The following is an 18628-nucleotide window of genomic DNA, read 5'->3' as shown; positions in this document are numbered from 1 at the left end:
AACCGAACCGAACCAAAATTTAATACGGTTACTTTCGGAAATGATTTTTAAAATTTCGGTTAACCGAAAACCGACGGTTCGGTTCAGTTCGGTTTCGGAAAACCGAAGTCGCAGGACTAGAGGTTATGATGAAAGGTGGCATTACACACTATAACTACAGTGTTTGATGAAGTACCTATTATTTCTATGTTTTGTTCATTAACAGTTTGTTTTGATTTAGCACAATAGGTTTGATTTTTTCAGGTAACGTTGCGACTTAAGATATGTGTCTACTTGCCTTTATACTTCTTCAGACGTACAAGCCTAACTCTTGTTCTGTGGATGTGCTAAACTTAGAAACCCCAGTGAAACTGTTCTAAGGGAATCAAAGATCATAGACGGCAACAAAATTCATCAACACACTCCCCAACCAAAGCTTCCCATCTTTTTCTTCAACTTCACTCACTGATCTCACAACTTTCCCTTCGCTATCTTCTAATACCTTCACAAGCTTCCCTTCAGGGCTATACTTCACCACCAACCCGTGCGGCTTCATCCCGATCTGGAACATGTAGTGTATTCTTGCAGTGATTGGGAGTCTCAGTATGAACATCCTTAGCTTTGGGTTTCTTGCCATTATGTAAGAGTAGTAGTTGCGCCTGCAGTGAAGCGCCACCCAAAATTCACCGTCTTTGTTTGTCCTTACGTTATCAGGATGCCCTGGTAACATTGCAAACACATCTGACGTTCCAGCTTTCTCGCCTTTCAACCAGTATCTCCGCAGGCTGCATCCAAACAACAACAACAAAAAAAAAAAGAAAAAAATATTCAAAATGTCTATTTACACTGCAAGATAGGGCTATGGCCAGACACTGTTACAACATCAAGAATTTTGAAGCAGATTCACTACTACTACTACTACTCACCTTCCAATATCACCCTCGCAGAAAACAAAGAAAGAACCGTCCTTGCTGATAGACACGCCATTCGGAAACTGAACATCTGAGACTAGAACAACAGCTTTCTTAGCTATTGGATCATACTTAAGAACTCTCCCAGTATTGTCTCCAGAGAAGACGAGCTGCAAAAAGTTCCTGTAAGATATCACAGTTACAAAAAACAATCAGAACCAGACTTGCTATACATCCAAGAATGCTGAGCTTCATTAGTATAAACAACCACACATTTACTTAAAAAAAAAACCACTTCCCATGAACCATTCTAATCTAGTTAAAATTCTTCAAAACTCAAAAGATAAAATCATTATACAACAGAGACTAGTTCAGGCTAAGCAACGACACTGAAACTTGCTCACATTCAAATGAAGCACTCTCAGCTACCATATATCTAAATCGAAACAAGAACTTTAAAAAGAATCAAGAGAAGCAGACCTTCTTTGATAATTAATGCTGCTATCAGTAAAGTAAACAGTGCCATCATCATCAATGTCAAGGTCGTTAGTAAACCCCAACGGCACACCTTCAGCCTCAGTTACAAGCGGCGTTGCTAAGCCACCTTCAGGACCTACTTTCAACAGTCCCATATACGCGTCGGCGATGTACAAATCCCCGGTTCTCTTATCGAAACGGAGTCCCAGAGGACGACCACATATATGCTCATTCCTCTGGTAACTCAGAGCAGAAGGCTTCGGATCACAAATCTCCGTTCTACAAGTTGTTACCAACCAAAAAAAAAACAAGTGAACTAAATGGTTGAAACATACTAAGGTGGTACGGCATATTATTTTTAAGTCGAAATATCTAAAAATTTGATTATAGGAGAGATTATGAACCTAAAGGTCCGGAACTTTCTACATAGAGAGTCCACTCACCGATTGCTTGACGTGTAAGCGAAGTCAGTCCAGTTCTCGCCATTCCAGAACAAAACCCTACCGTCAGCAACGCCGGTGTAGGGACCACGTCCTAGAGGATCAAAGGCGACGCTCTCGGGACCCTGGACTTGGTTCTGGAACAGAATCTTGGACCCCTGGAGAGAGTTCTGTGAGTCTCTCTCCCACGGAACTTGATCGGGACGTGGAGAGACAACCTCGTGAGCTACGAAGTTTGGGAAGTCGGAGATGGCGCAGTGTTTGAAGGGGTCGATGCTGCAGTAGAGGGCGAGGGAGAGGGTGAGGAAGAGAAGAGCTGAGGATGGAGGAGAGATGAACAAGGCCATGATGGAGCCCGTGGGTGATGGATGTAGAGAGACGATCTTTAGGGTTTAAAAGGGGGAGAAGAAGAAGAAGAGTGGTAGGTGTGGATCCATCGAGTGGTTGAGCAACGCCAAGAGAGCTCTTCCTCTCTCTCAACTCCGCTCGTTACAGATAGCTACACATCTTTAAAGTTTGTTAGGTATAAAATAGATTTGTCGTTATTATTCGAAAAAAAAGCATCAGTTATTCAAAAGTCGACATGCTTTTAATAACTTTCTTGGTCTCAAGAACCAACCAACCAACCGACACAAACTAAACACAGCGATCAGAACATATATCCCACAAGGGTTTTTGCTCAAAGGCATTTCTCTATGCCTTCTACTCTACTAATTGAATATGGTTTTTAAATGAAATAATCAGACACCAAACAACTTTCGTAAAAATAAAATGAATCCCCCCCCCGCAACATGTCCTCTCCGGCTTTTGCTCTTCTTCTTCCCTACTCTCCTCTCTCTCTCTCTCTCTCTCTCTCTAACAAGCATCAAACACAGCTGCTTTGATCTTGTTCTTCTTGTACTGATGAGAATCAACCCAATCATGTTTGTAAAATAACCTTCCCTAACAATGTCAAAACTGCACGTTACCTCTTTCTCAGCTTCTCCTTCATTTGTCTTCAACTAAACGTTTATAGAACAGAACGTAAGCAGCCGAGGTCTTGATCTTTTCTTGGCTTATCTTGTTCACCTGGCTATCATCAAAGTCGTACCATCTATCACCTCCATGCTGCAAACAAAGAAGAAGAAGAAGAAAAATGAGTTAGAGATTTATAAGTCCTATGGACTTAACCCACTACACGGATATGTCCAGTAAGATAACCCATCCAGTCTAATTTAACTTTCAGTTTACTGATATCCTACTCTACTAGCGTTTCATTATTTTGCAACACACATGCTTAAAATAGATGAAACGTTTGAAACGTACAAGAGAAATATAGATAGGTCTCTTATTACTTACGTGGACATATGCAGTGTAATGACCACCTCCCATGCTCCCATAGTGATTGCTGATGGCATAGAGCATGTAGCGATAAGTCGTCTGACCATTTGTGTACGAGATGTAGCTTGATAGATCAAGACCATCTATCGGGAAGTCCACATAGGCCTCCAGCTTGTTCTTCATAAACCGGCTATAAGAAAATCTCTTCAGATGAATGACCAGTATCTCCGGCAACCTCCAGAGATCCAACTTCTTTATGGCTTGCCGGTGTTCCTTGCATCCAGGACAATACCTAAGAACGATTTTTCACTCACGTCAGCTACCAAAGATCTAAGTAACCTAGAGAACTAGTAAAAGAGCAAGCCAGGCTCACAAAGGGATTAGCAAAAGTCAAGGTAACTCCTACATGCTACCGAAAATTTAATGCTAAACGCCTAAAAATTGCAAAGACAACAAAACAAATCACATATTTTATTACCTGGGAATCTAAAAGGAAGGTAAAAAACAAAATCAACTGAACTAGGTACACTATTGTCATAAGATTTAACGCATCAAAAGTCTGAAAACAGATACGAGAACTAATTTTGATCCTCAACTCACCACATGTCATCAGGACCAAGAGGCTCTTCCTTCAAGAATGCTTCAAGGCACTTGTAAAGCGAAACGGTTTCCTGGGGTCTCTTAGTTCCAAATTTGGAAACCTCAGGTAAGGAGCTCAGAAGACAAGTATCATAAACGTCCAGCTCTTTTACTGGCCAGCGTGCAAGCACATTCAACCGCTTGGATTTAATATTTACAGGCTTCTCTTTCAATATCTCAGATTCTATTGAGCTTCCAATGTCGCCGGTTAGGTAAAGCCTCAACACAGGGTCTGGATCTGGAAGAGACTCAGTGGATTCCTTCACACTAGTAGAATTTGATTCCTCAACTGAAGTAGTACCATCGGTAACTTCTTTATCTATGGCTTCTTCTTCAATAGGATTTTCAAGTTTCCCTGTGAAGAGTTCAGTAGGCATCTTAAAAGAACTAAGCAACTTCAGGTACATGTTCTCAACATCAAATCCATTCTCAATATCAGAAAGTCTCGAGACCAAGGGGATTCCAAATGCCTTCCAAGTTGGGCTTGATTTCCCAAGGATAACCTGCCTGAAAAACATTGAAACGGTTACTTAGTTGGTACCCCAAGACATAAATATGAAACTACAGTCCCAGTTATCAATTGGACAATAGCATGTTAGAGATGCATTATACAAAGGCTAGAGCTATTTACATTGATTAACGTGCATGTATTGAAGTTTAAATCATGTTGTTGCCAACATAAACAAACAGATAATGTCTAGAACCACGTTGTTGATAAGAACCTTACGTAGAACTTGAATACTAGGCAAACTTACTCTTCCAGCTTCTGATGCATAAATACAATCAAAGGAGAATTGTCTGCATCTTTCTTTAACCGATACACCACAAGTTTGTCACCATCTCTGATCAAGGTTAATGAATCAGTAGGCTCATCCAGGAAGCGAAGAATCCGATTGTTGTATACCTAAGACAAGTAAATACCAAATGAAGAGAATTCATATTGTACGTACTAACAAATGCTCTGCCTAAGCACCAAAATGAGAATCAAAGCATCAAATATAACATATGATATAGAAATATACCTCAGTAACCAGTAAAGTCTCATCATCTGGTAAAGAGCAAGCAATAACAAGAGCCTTCTGAAGATCTTCAAATTTTCCGAACTTAGGAACGTTCACAGTCAATGAGACGGGCAGACTACCCCCATCGGCACTCATGACTGTTAAATCCATTGTTCGCATTGACGTGCATGGCAAAGGCAGCGATAGGTACATGAACGGATCAAACATAACAGAAATCTTTTTGCAAATAGGACAAACTAATGTTGACTTGTACTGGCCCTACAACCAGAAAATGCATATAAATGTCTTAGTGTTCCGACCAATGTCAGGATATTTTCTTAACGAATGCACTGAATCAAAGATGAGGATATCCAGGATGGTTAAAGTTCATGACATAGTAACAGATAGTTTAGTGCAATGAGCATTATATCAAACACAAAGCAATTCTTAAAACAATTGCGTACGGAGTACACTCTAATAACTTGACAAACTTATCAAAAGGGTAAATATTTTTCCAATCAAGAAGATTAAATTGCACTGACCAATCTGATGGAAGAAGTTTCAAACATATGCAGCTTAGATTAAATGATACCTAAAACCTAAAAATACTATCCAGCTTAAGCCATCCAACATTTTTCAAGCTGAATTCAAACTAACTAGAGTTTTCTAATGTGCAGTCAAACCCAATCCTTAGCGTGACTGTCAGCAGATGTATATACACAATTTAGGAACCTGAGATATTTACTTGGCACACATCAACAATTATTGAATCATTGCGAGCCACATGATTTCGCCAATATTCATCCGCCACTTCTTCGTCTGGACGGCCATCTCCATCTTTTGCTTCTACATAAGGCTTGTTCTTTACTCGATTTAAATCTTCGTGGAGTCCATCCAGCAAGAAAGCTAAAAGTTCCTGCAACCAAACAAAATAAAACTGAAACACATGAATGGGACATTCCAATATGCAGTCTTTTATGCTAAGAGACACGAAGAAACATCAGGAAGGCGCACTTAATTCAGATTCTATAAACGGAAGTGTTTTTCCTGACCTGCGAATCATGCTGATTAAAGCCAGTAAATTGAGGAGCAAATCGAGCAAGTTTTGCTTTAAATGTCCTTGGGGCCACTGTTGATGCACCTGGAGCCCACAAACTCCTTAACAAATCACCAAAAGCTAATGCGATCTCACCCTGCCAGAAGAAACTTTGATCGGTAAGGCTATATTTATAAGTCACGGCAGATATTTATACAGAAAACCATAGATTAGCATACTTTCATTCCCAATGGGTTCTCGAGATTTATTTCTCTACTATACTCTCCAAGAAAGAAGTCAACCAGCTTTGGTGTGTGAGCCAAGCACTGAAGGGAGCTGTTCATGAAACAAGTATTTCCTAGATTCTGTAAGCCTGTCAACCCCAGAGTTCCGGCTTCTCCAGCTTTTCCCAGAAAGCTCAAAGAATTACTCCGTCCAAATCTAAAAATTGTGCCACCATTAATGCCATTGGTGATCCCGTTGGTTTGCTGAGTGGAACCATCTTCTTTTTTTGATTCCTTCAATTTAATGGAGTCTGATAACCCATAAATCTGCAACTCTAGGACCATCTGTTGGGCCAAAAGTAATGATGGATATGAAATGCCACATCAAGGAAATAGGAGAAAAAGGAAAAGGGAAGGCGTCACACTTACTTCTTGATCTGTTTGTTGTTGACAATCCTTGGAACTGTTCACATCATTTTCGAAAAACAAGGTTGTTTGCCCAGAAATATCCCAAATGCGCAGCTACAGAAACAAAAATACCGGTAACTTTGTAATTGCACGAATACAAATGAATATCACATGTCTAAATTATGCATAAACTGACACGTATATCGTGTACATAGTAGGTAACAGATCATGCATGGAACACATTACCTGCTCAGAATCCAAACTGAATATCTTGCATGCTCTTCTGAAGCACTCAACTGAATTGTCCTGTATGAGGTAAAACATAAAATTTGGAACCAGAAACAAAAACTGAGAAGCTTAGCAAAAATTCAGTAGATAGGAAGATAAGAAACTAAGTCGATTCTAGTATGGTTCAAGCATAATTCTAAACTGGAAGATAAGTTCCAAGTTTGGAACTAGATTCTGTAGATGACAAAAATTCAGCAGCTATGAAATAGATTCTATAGACCTGTAGGTATGCAATGTCTCGTCTGGTAGGAAAATTCAGTTATGAAACTTCAGTTCTAGAGTAACCAGGAAAACAATCCAATTTGGGTAAAGTCGATCACTGCACTGATATAGCAGCAAGAAAATGTGGCACCACCAAGGCACTAGATTAGGCAAAGAAAAAAAGCTGTGAATTTGAAGATACCTTTTTGCAAATTTTAACCGCCAATGAATTGGTTTCCTGCAAGACGGAGAGCCTGAGCTGTACCGGATAAACATCACCTCGGTCAACTCCTCCAGCCGAGAAACTTTTTACGCCTTTCTCGTTATTTTTATTATCATGGTGCCTGAGAGCAAAGAAGTAATAGATGACAAGTTAAGAACATCACCTTTTTTTTTTAAAGATACAGTGTGCATGAAACCCAAGCATGTATACAATAGTAACTAATTCATAACAATAATCTGTAATTCTCTCACACATCCCAACACAACTTATACTAAAGGATCTCAACTGGCAACACTAAATTGACATGGATAGTGACAGACTGACTCATGTCATTCTAAAAGGAAACCACAGAAGACACAACTGCTTACCATTTGAGTGCCTGCAGCCACATATCACTTGAGACCAAAGCAAAGTCCCTGCCTGAGACGCTTGCTTCTCCCGCTTCACCATTAAGTAACCCATCTCCCTCTCGCCTCAGATCGAACAAAATATCAGAGTTAAAGATGTTATTTATCAACTTCATCGGGCCTCCATAAGACGACCCAGTTGTTGCTGTATACAAGACCTCTCTTTTGTCAACCGATTCAGAAGTCGTTGACTCTTGAGCATCTTTCCACCACCTGAGAAATTCAAACGTTTAAACATCACCAGGTCAATTGAACGTTTCCCTAACACTAGCACTGGAGAGTACTTATATGAATCTAGAATGACTGCGAATCATATTTCACAGATCTGTCAGCTCAATCATCAATCAGGAATAAGAGAATGGCTCATAGCTAAGCAAACGAGGACAATCAATATCTATTTTTAATCAACATTAAAGCTTACATTTGAATCACACAATGAAGCTCAAAAACAAGAACCCCAGGTTTACGATATACATCCCCTATTCAACCCCAAAAGGATCCCAAAATCTATAGATCAAATCAAAATTTGAAACCCCCTGAGAGATTCAAATCCAACCAAATCGAATCAAACTCCCCCAGTAACTGGGATGCGATTCAGATTCGCGGAATATTCGATTTACAACGAACATGGACTACAACGAAAGATTAGAGAGGCGGGAGAGGAGATACCTCAAGGGGACGAAGTAGACGCTCTGCTCGCCGTTGAACGAATCGATCCGCTGAGATGAATCGGGAGATTCCTCGGGGGATGCCACGCTCATTGTTGCTCGACACAGGCTTGGCCAAGGCAAGGCAAAGATTCGTAGAGAGATGTATGCAGAGGAAGGAGGACCGATGTTTTCTTCACACAGTCAGCATCTCAAAACGCATGAAACATGTAGAGAGATTTGGCCCTCAGATTTTCTTTTTCTTTTTTCTTTTTTTCTTTTGTCAAGTATCGTCGCTCGCGAAGGTGATATAGGGAAAGGAGGGAAAGTTATATAGTATAGATTTTTATTTTCCAATAAAAATAAATTGCAGATTATCGAATTATTTATTTATACCATTTCTGTAATTTGTAAGAAAACGTTATTTCATCAAAGTTTAGTTTTGCATAATCTAGAGCGTAATTTACATTTAAAAAAAAAAGAATTATCGTTTTAAAAGTAGGGGTGGGCATTCGGATGCCCGTTCGGATTCAGATCGGGTATTTCAGATTTTCGGATTTTCGGTATAAGGGTATAGATTTCACTTAACTGTTTTTTTTTTATTTTTTTAATAAACTGAATGATTGATAAATTTGGAGATAACATTTCAAAATAAATAAACATTAATTTGCCTATTGTTTTGAAATTTTGAATGTAACCTTTGTTAATACACAAAACAAAAAATTTGACATGCATTTTAATTGAGTGACGAATCATTTTCTCCGTAATTATATGTATATTATATGATCTTAAAATATGTGTAACATCAATATAAATATTTTAAATAAAATAAAAGATATAAACAAAAAATATAAGGGAAAATATACATATGTTCGGTTATCTTCGGATATTTATTCGAGTTTGGATATTCAATCTCTCCTAAATCAATACCCATTCGGGTATTTTGTTATTTCGGTTCGGGTTTCTCGGGTTGGGTTCAGATACGGGTTTGGGTATCAGATAAAATACCCACTCCTATTTTAAAGTTAAACGGTTCACGTGTGACAATTCAATAACAAAAGGGAAATAAATAAAAGAAATTACGGCTTTGCATCATAGAGTTGATTGAATTGCATGTTGAATCATACAGAACCCATATGGATAATAATATAACATCAGTAAAGTAACTTTATACGCATAAGCATATAGCCATATTATCTTTGGATCTGTCTACATGCAAACTTTTTAGGTGGGATCTCTCTATCATACGATTTGTCATTTGCGAAGGTTGCATTCTTCTTAACGATAAAAAGTTGAAACACAACTTAGGACGCCTATTTATAAAATGCTCTCCTCGGTATAGAAAACAAAATGAAAGAATCTTTGGGGTTAATTAAAACGTTTAATTGATATATAAAGCCAAAAACAAAAAGAGTGGGAGTGAATCCCCCATAAAACAAAATGTCAGAATCCTTTGTGGCATCTCTTGTCTCTTTCTTGGTGGATCCGCTGTCTGAACTGGAAGACTCGCATCTAAATAGCTATAGCAGCATTAGTAAGTTGCTTCATAGACACTAGTACGAGTACTGTTCTTGTTTAATTAACATACTAAAGGGAGTCAGAACATGATTATGATCGGCTCTTTAACAGCAGGAATACTTGCTAATTCTCTAGCAATAATTATGCACATATATATGAGGTATCATTGAACTCTTGTAACATCATGTGCCGATGAGGAATGTGGAAACGTGATATTCCAAACCAGGAGTGTTGATGCTGGAACCGATCACAGGACAGTCATCAAATAGACAAGGCGAATACTTGATCGAATCGAATGGGTACAGCTTTCTTGCATTGCAAACTCCATTGATAAGAGATTGATCCAGAGATCTAGAGAACTCCAAAACATTCTAGCCGTGGCTCGACTCTGTAAAATCGAGGTACAAGCCACCTTCTCAATAACACATGTATATCAGTATCTACAGAAGAAGATCCGTGTCAGTATGTCACAACATATATACTAGTTGTCTTGTGAATCGAACTGGAGGAGATGACATGCTGTCCATTTCAGACGATTCTAGTGTAATAACAGCTACTAGAGAGTTGTACTAATCTTGTCTAGTGTCTTGATTTAACGCATCTTTAGCTTCGTCATGCAACATGTGACATAAACACATTCTCCTGAGTAAGTCCATGTCCAAGCTATAGCTAAATTTCGTACCACTGAACTGTTGGTGGAGAGAACTAGAAAAGTTTATTTCTCAAAACCAACATTGCGACAAGAAATTGAATTAGGACAAGTTTCTTCCAACATAATCGGGCAAAAAGTCTTTATAGCAAAGACCCAAAAATAATACATAATATTTAAAAAAAAAACGCAAATGATGAATATCACTACAAGTGCGCATGATTGATATCACTGCTGGGCACATTGCACACGCTGAGGACCGCCTGGGCCTTCTTCATCATCATCGTCATCATCATAAGCCTCTCTTTGAGCTTGAGCCTTCCTTCTCATCTCATCCTCAATGTTCACTTCGTGCAGGGTCGTCTCCTCGCACTCGTCTGTTTCCATGTCGCTCAGATCCGCCTTTGGCTTCGGCAAAACCGCTTCAATGGCCTTTGTCTGGTCAGGGCTCAGCGAGTCAGGGAAGTCGACCGTGAAGTGGATGTAAAGCTTGCCCTTCATGAACGGTCTCTGGTGCACAGGCATTCCCTCATCGGTTATCGCCCTGTATGAATCTATCAAAAACCAAACACACAACACGGTAAGAAGGAGAGAAGCAAAAAAACGATGAGAGGGATGATCATGATTGAAGTACGTTACCTGGCTTCACAACCTCCCCGGGACTGGATTTGATGAGAAGCTGCCTTTTGTCCAAATGGGTCAAGACAAACTGGAACCCACAGAGGGCTTCTGTAAGAGAGAGGGTATGCTCCACAAAGAGATCATCTCCCTTTCTCTTGAACTTTGGGTGCTCCTTCTGCTGAATGACGAACACGATATCACCAGTGACTGTATCAGGCTGTTTTCAAATCAACATAGAAAGTCAGCAGAGAATAATGTAATAATCAGAAGTAAGGACAAAGTGAGTAATCACTAACCGCTTCATCTGCTTGTCCACTGAATGTGATCTTCTGGCTATGCTGCATTCCCTTTTCCACAGCTACTTCAAGCACCTTCTTCTCAGATACAACCTTATCCCCTTTGCACTGTGGACACCTGTCACGGTCATTGATGGTCTCTCCTGTACCTTTGCAATCATGACAAGGATGCTGCATCTGCTGAATCATTCCAGGTCCAAGCTGTCTGATCGAAACCTTCATTCCAGATCCTTGACATCCACTACATGTTGATGAAGCTCCAGACTTTGAACCCTTTCTGCCATCATAAAGCAACTAATGTCAGTGAAGAACTCTTTTAAAGCACTTAAACAGAAGCATATCTTAAAAAAGTAGAACTAACTAACTAACTAACTAACCCGTTACACTTGGAGCACAAAGTATTCCTAGAAAGTGAGAGCTTCTTCGTTGTTCCGAGATAAAGGTCTTCTAGTGAAACCTTCAGAGGGTGAACCACATCTTCACCACGCCTCTGCCTCCTTCCACGGCTGCTGCCACCTAATCAAAAACGACAAAATTAAACCTTTATCATATCTATTCAAAGGCAAAATAGATTGTGAAATGAGAGAATCTAAGGGACTAACCTCCAAATGGGCTACCACCACCACCAAAGAAGGACGAGAAGATATCAAACGGATCATGCCCACCGCCTCCACCGCCCATTCCCTCCTTGAGTGCATCCTCTCCATACTGATCGTAGATCTCACGCTTCTCCGGATCACTTAAGACTTCATAAGCCTGAGCTATCTCTTTGAACTGCATACACATGTAACAAGTCAACCAATTGACCTAAAGATCGCAACTTTCAGATCGAATCGGACATCTTACGAAGAATCCAAGCTCTTACACGACATCTACCGGTCGGAGAATCCAAACCAAACTATAAAAGAACTAACTTTATTGAATTACACAGAAGGGGATCGAAGGATTCAGACCTTTTCGGGATCTCCACCTTTGTCGGGATGGTTTTTTATGGCGGCTTTCTTGTAAGCCTTTTTGAGATCTTCGGGTGATGCGGTCTTGGGGACGCCGAGGATCTCGTAGAACTTGGTGTTGTCGCTCTTACTCGAAGGTCCTCTTCTGAACATCTTTTCTCTGTTCTTTAAGAAAACCCTAATTGGGAGAGGAGGAAGGAAAGTGGTGGGAGGAGGCTTTTAATGGAGTTGTTTGTGTGGCTGAGTTGTTCGAAGAAAGAGTGTGTGTTCAGGTCTTTGTAGGGACTAGAGACGAACACTCTAGAACCTTTTATTTAAAGACTTTGTTTTGTTTTTTTATTCATTCTTCTCTAGTAGGAAAAGGAGAAATTTATTTTTAAAAAATTAGCTAAATAATCAAAGGAAAAATATAGAAAATATATTAATTTGAAAATTGCATCAACAAGTTAATGTACTCTATTAATAAATTCGATATGAAAATGTTAAGCTATGTTTTATTTTGGGGTACATTTTCCTTTTCTAAAATGTAAAAGAGTATTTGATTTTATTTTTATTTTACTTTTTAATTTTAAATAAAAAGGAGCCTTTTAAAAAACCCTAACAAAAGAAAATTTTAAAAATTATTTACTTAAATTTTTTTTTATGACAAATACGATGTTAAAACTATTTAATTAACAAAAATCAGAAATTAATGTTATCATGATTAGTATTTATATGTGTTTGGCCATACGAAAATCAAATATATATATTTTCATTTTTGGTGATACGAAATAGATTATTATTATTGTCACAGTAAATGATCTTTATATGTGTTTTGTCAAAAAAAAAGCAAACCAACCTTCATTGTCATCTTATTACATTTTTGTTTGTTTTTACTATGTAATATTTTTTCTATTTCAGTTTTTAATTAAAATGTTATAATGAAAATATATCATTAAGCAATAATGAATTAAGAAAATTATTAAACATCGGATAAGTTTAATAAAATGTCAAATTAGTGCAAAAAAGTTTATAATGTTGTCATTGACTCGATTGACCTTATTTAACCTTCCATTTTTTCATTTCGATTCTTACTTCAGGTTGGGTTTTGTTTAAATTTATAGGTATGCGTGTTTCTTCTAGCCCTAAATACAAAGTTGATAAAAGTTCATCTATGCACCATAATTATAAAATACAAATATTAATTGTAAATTATGTGTAAGAACAAAATTTTAATTATAAAATAAATCTCACACAACATATGCAAAAACAACCCTAAAAGTACAATAAAATAGTTTATTACTTTATTTTCTTTATTAAATTAAAACATTAAACAAAACCCGTTGCAACGCACGAACTTATATCTAGTTGTAAATAAGTATTGATTTTGATTTATGTGCTTACTCTAATGTATATATTTTTATGTATCCAAATTATTTTCAAATAGGTGATTTCTAATATGTCATTTGATCCTGACAATCCTAGAAATACACTTCTTCAAATCAAAGTGATTTTTAATATTGGAAGCAATATATATATATATATTACTTCTTTTAGATTAAATATTTTAGTCTTGATTTTTATTCATAAAAAACTTTAACAAAATATCATGACAAGATTTCAATCACCTCCTTTTAAGTTTGTTCGAAGAATGAAAGCTTTGATCATTCGTCTAATATTTGTTTCTCCCTAATACCTTACCTAGATATTATAATTGTAAGAATGAGAGTTTTGAACTATTTATTATAAGTATTTTGGTTTGTCATTTAATAAATCAAATGGTTCTTAGTTTATACATAGTTTACATATACTAGAATGGTAAAGTATTATATATATATATTTTATCGATTTACTATTAAGTAACTAAACTTCAAAAGCGTAGGTTAATAAAATAAATAATTTTTTTTGTTGTTATAGAATTATATGATTTTTAGATCGAACCGGTGAATATATATTAGACAAACATTTATATTTCGAGTTTGCACTTATATTATGTAACAGCTTGCTACTAGGATAAGACCCGCGCCTTGCGCGGGGTGAGTTTAAAAATCTAAAATATATAACATTCGGTTTTAAGAAAAATCAAAGTGATATGTTGGTCGGTTTGTTATATAAATATATAGTATTTTTATATGGTTTTTATAATCATTTATAAATATTTAGGGAAATGTATTGTCATTTTTTTGTCATCGACTTATACAGACTCATATTGACTATGTGGCCCACACCGGGAGATCTTGGTCCATGTGAACGACGAAAGACGGTTGCTTCCTGACACTACGTGATAGGTTATCCGCCATTGAATTTTGTGTTCCTGGTATATGGATAATCTATGATCGTATGAAGCTTCCTTTCAGGATTCTAATATCTTCCAAATAACTTGCAAATGCTGGTCATTCTTTTAGTTCCGAAACCATCTTCACCAATTGAGAATAATCTGTTGCAAACGTAACCTGAAATTGACGTAAGTTCTTCATACATTCCATTGCCCAGATTAGTGCTTTTATCTCCACATGCAGAAGAATTAAACAAGCCCGGACATTCCTCGCCCCCAACAAACCATTAAATCCTTCTAAAGTACTGAGACAACCTTGTCCGGAAAAAATATCATTCTCCTTCTAGGAACCATCTGTGAAACACCATCTTCATGGGATTGATGGGATAGACGTAACCTCAACCGATGATACTATCTTGTTTTCGTTCAATACTTGTGCCTCAGCCCAGAGTGTTGACTCTGTTTCTGCCAATTTGAGTGTGTCCCTAGGATCTATGTCCAGATTACTGAAAACTTTATTATTCATTCCTTTCCAAATATACCATAGAATCCACGCAAACTGATAATCATCCATCAGTGGTGAAACTCTCCAGAAAAGATGATCCATATTTGTAAAGAGGGAGCTTGTTGGGAAAATAGATGGGTTTGATGGTATCTTGGAAAGAGCCCAAACCTGAAGTGCTGGAGGACATTCAAAAACACATGGTTAATCGATTCCTCCTCCGTTCCATATCGTGCACAACATATATCCCCTTGTATTTCTCGCGCTTTCAGGTTCTTCTTGACTGCTATACACCATGCCACCAATTGCCATAGAAAATGTTTTATCTTAGGAGGCACCGTATTTTCCAACAGAACGGCTTCAATACATCAACTGTAGATCCAAACATTAAAGGTGGTCTTTCCTTGTCTGGGTAAACCCGTTCTATCTGATATCCTGATTTAACCGTATACTTCCCATTTTCTGTAAAATGCCATCCATCCATATCCATCATCTGAGTTCTACTCAGTGGTATACTTTCTATGATTTTCACATCCTGGGGATCCATCAAAGCCCAGAGTACTTGAGATTTCCAAGTTCGCGAAGTAGAATCAATAAGAGAATCCACTGTTAGATTTGGGTTGAAATTGTGTTGATTTTTTTGCTGGTCTCGGGCTAGTGGTTAGGAGCGATGGATCGTTCCATACAGAGATAGATGATCCTGATCCCACCCTTTTAATTAGTCATTTGCTTACCAGAGATCTAGCATAAACTATACTCCGCCAACCATATGACGGAGAATATGAACGAATCGGTTCCAGGGGTGAGGCGTTCCTGCAATACCGACCTTTGAAAACTCGAGAAAATAAAGTATTTGGCTTCTCAATCAGACGCCATAACTGTTTACCAAGCATCGCTGTATTGAAGTCAGTGGTATCCTTAAATCCTAAACCTCCATCCTCCTTATTAACACATACTTTATCCCATGATTTCCAGTGTATACCTCTCGTGCTTGTGCGACCACAGATGTCAGTTTTTTGGTTGTTGCCTTAGGTAATCGATAGCAAGACATCACATGATTTGACAATGCCGTAACCACCAATTTTATAATCACTTCCTTTCCTCATTTTGTGAAGAACTTAAAAGTCCATCCATTAACCCTATTATTTAACCGGTCCTGCACAAAACTAAAAACTTGTATCTTGGAACCCCCTATATTTTCTGGAAGGCCTAGATAAGATACCATACCTCCAAGATTCTGGATGCCCAACATATCTCGTAACTCATGTCTAGCCGATTTCTCAATTATGTGCCTAAATTGAATCGAGGACTTATCAAAATTTATAAGTTGGTCTGATACTGCCTCATACTCCCTTAAGATCCTGAGAATGGTAAGGCACTCTTCTTTTTGAGCTTTGCAAATGAAAAGGCTATCGTCTGCAAAAAGAAAATGAGATATCGATGGACATGCTCTAGCTACCTTCATTCCCGTTAAATATCACCCTCGTTCCTCCTTCTTAATATTTGCAATTAAAGCCTCAGTACACAGGATAAATAAATAAGGAGATAAATGATCCCCTTGTCTTAATCCTCTCTGGGGAACAATAAGACCCCGTGGTTGACCATTTAGTAGAACCCGATATTGAACTGATGATATACATTCCATCATTAATGTAATCCAATGAAAATCGAAGACCATCTTCTGTAGTAAAGCCTTGATAAAATCTCATTCAACTCTATCATACGCTTTACTTATATTTGTTTTAATCGCCATATATTTTCCTTGACATGTCTTATTAGTCCGTAATCCATGAAACATTTCCTGAGCTATAAGAATATTATCAGAGATCAACCTTCCGGGCACAAAAGCCGATTGGGTTTCGGAAACGAATGAGGGTAGACATATTTTCAATCGCTGACACAGAACCTTCGAGATAATTTTATACCCAACATTACATAGGCTAATTGGCCTCAACTCTGTCATCGTTGTAGGTCTCTCCGTCTTTGAGATCATGCAGATGTTGGTAATATTTAACCTTGGATCCAGTATTCCAGAAACCAAAAAATTATTCACCATGTCCACCAAATCCTTATTTATAATATGCCAGGAGTGTTGGAAAAAAAGAGTTGTCATACCGTCTGGTCCTGATGCCTTCTCTGGGTGCATCATAAACAAGGATTCTCTGACCTCATTCGCCATTGCTATTCCCAGCAATCGTTGATTCATCTGAGGAGTGATACTCGGTGTTACCTCTATGAGGAAATCATCAAACTCTGTTGGTGAAGTAGTAGTAAAAAGCTCTTCAAAATAGTCTATTGCCACCTTTTCCACACCAGTATCTTCCGTAATCCAGTTACCCGCAACATCATGTAAGCCTACAATCCTATTACGAACCCGTCGTTGCTTAGTTAAAGCATGATAAAATTTTGTATTAAGATCCCCAGAAGAATACCACGTATTCCTACTTTTATGGTGCCAGTACTCCTGTTCGTCCTTATATGCCTCTTGTAACTTCCTGGAAACCTCTAAAATATCCTCTTGAGATCTAGAGTTATCTTTCTATACCTCCTCTAGAGCTTTCTGTAAATCATTTATTTTTTCTTTTCCATAAGGTGGATTATTTTTCCGCCATTTAACAATCTTGCGTCGACAATTGCTAATCTTTTCCACAATCCCAACCTCAATTCCTTCTCTAGGCTCTGGCCATCCCATTGTAATTGATTCCAGAAGGCCTTCTTATCCAATCCATCTTTTATCGAAGCAAAACTGCCCTTTTCTTCTGGAAACTTTATCTTCTAGGTAAGCCACTACAGGCTGATGATCAGATGCCACCATCCCTAGATATTCTGTATAAGAACATTGAAACAAAGTATGCCACTCCTCATTTGCTAAAGCTCGATCTAAACGACACCTTACCGTCACTGCCCATTTTCCTTTTCCTCTTCTCCCTCGCCACGACATTTTATTTCCCCGAGCCGGAAATTCCAATAAATCACTATTTCGTATCATATTGTTGAAAGAATAAATGTATCCGCACTTCGCAAAGATCCTCCATCCTTTTCATGATTTCCTGTGATCTCATTTAAATCACCAATGATAAATCAAGGTTCAGATTGTGAAAGCCCATATCTAGTCAATTGTTAACGTCCAAATCCCCGAAGAAGAAAACATAGAAACCTTCTTCGACAAATACTTTTTCGAAATAGATTCTTCTTTACGAAAAGCTTTGCGGAGGAAACACGAGTCATCGGACAAGAGCTCGAAAAGGGTCGCTACGCAGCAACCAAACACATGTTCCGCTTGGTCGCTGCATAGCAACCGAGCTCGAGCCAAAGCTCGGTCGCTACGTAGCGACCGAGCTCGAGCCAAAGCTCGGTCGCTACGTAGCGATCGAGCTCGACCCAAAGCTCAGTCGTTACGTAGCGACCGAGCTCTTCCGAAACGTCGATACGACATTAGTCCATGCATTCTCGTCTTCCCTTCGATGCTATCTACAGAAGACCGTAGCGAACCCATTTCACGTTCTCAGCCATTCTAAGTTTTCGATCAAACTTTACCTTAAAAACCGCGGAAAGTTCGTTCTTTATCGAAAGAAACCGTAATAAACGCTTCGAGTCGGAAGACGGCCCAAAGGGACCTAAGACATGACTCGAG

At 38.3% G+C, this 18628-nt stretch overlaps 3 protein-coding genes across 3 annotated transcripts; all 3 read right to left on the bottom strand.

Moving 5' to 3' along the window:
• Positions 1-251: 251 nt before the first annotated feature.
• LOC106421348 (protein STRICTOSIDINE SYNTHASE-LIKE 3) lies at positions 252-2301 on the bottom strand. The gene is made up of 4 exons (XM_013862188.3): positions 1811-2301; positions 1371-1646; positions 906-1073; positions 252-764 (listed from the first exon to the last, which is right to left on the bottom strand). The coding sequence occupies exons 1-4, from the start codon at positions 2152-2154 to the stop codon at positions 365-367; spliced, it is 1188 nt and encodes a 395-aa protein (XP_013717642.1). The 5' UTR covers positions 2155-2301; the 3' UTR covers positions 252-364.
• A 30-nt stretch (positions 2302-2331) lies between these two features.
• LOC106421347 (ubiquitin carboxyl-terminal hydrolase 8) lies at positions 2332-8513 on the bottom strand. The gene is made up of 13 exons (XM_013862187.3): positions 8224-8513; positions 7516-7767; positions 7127-7268; positions 6682-6741; positions 6457-6549; positions 6043-6372; positions 5820-5960; positions 5513-5683; positions 4789-5046; positions 4522-4670; positions 3728-4273; positions 3146-3419; positions 2332-2914 (listed from the first exon to the last, which is right to left on the bottom strand). The coding sequence occupies exons 1-13, from the start codon at positions 8313-8315 to the stop codon at positions 2795-2797; spliced, it is 2628 nt and encodes an 875-aa protein (XP_013717641.2). The 5' UTR covers positions 8316-8513; the 3' UTR covers positions 2332-2794.
• Positions 8514-10415: 1902 nt separating this feature from the next.
• On the bottom strand, positions 10416-12545 carry LOC106421362 (chaperone protein dnaJ 3). Its single transcript, XM_013862207.2, has 6 exons — positions 12239-12545; positions 11888-12059; positions 11663-11801; positions 11286-11562; positions 11008-11206; positions 10416-10922 (listed from the first exon to the last, which is right to left on the bottom strand). The coding sequence occupies exons 1-6, from the start codon at positions 12389-12391 to the stop codon at positions 10597-10599; spliced, it is 1266 nt and encodes a 421-aa protein (XP_013717661.1). The 5' UTR covers positions 12392-12545; the 3' UTR covers positions 10416-10596.
• Positions 12546-18628: the final 6083 nt, after the last annotated feature.

The sequence above is a fragment of the Brassica napus genome, chromosome C9, assembly GCF_020379485.1.
Source record: "Brassica napus cultivar Da-Ae chromosome C9, Da-Ae, whole genome shotgun sequence".
Classification (NCBI taxonomy): Eukaryota; Viridiplantae; Streptophyta; class Magnoliopsida; order Brassicales; family Brassicaceae; genus Brassica; species Brassica napus.
This window is presented reverse-complemented; position numbering and strand designations above follow the sequence as displayed.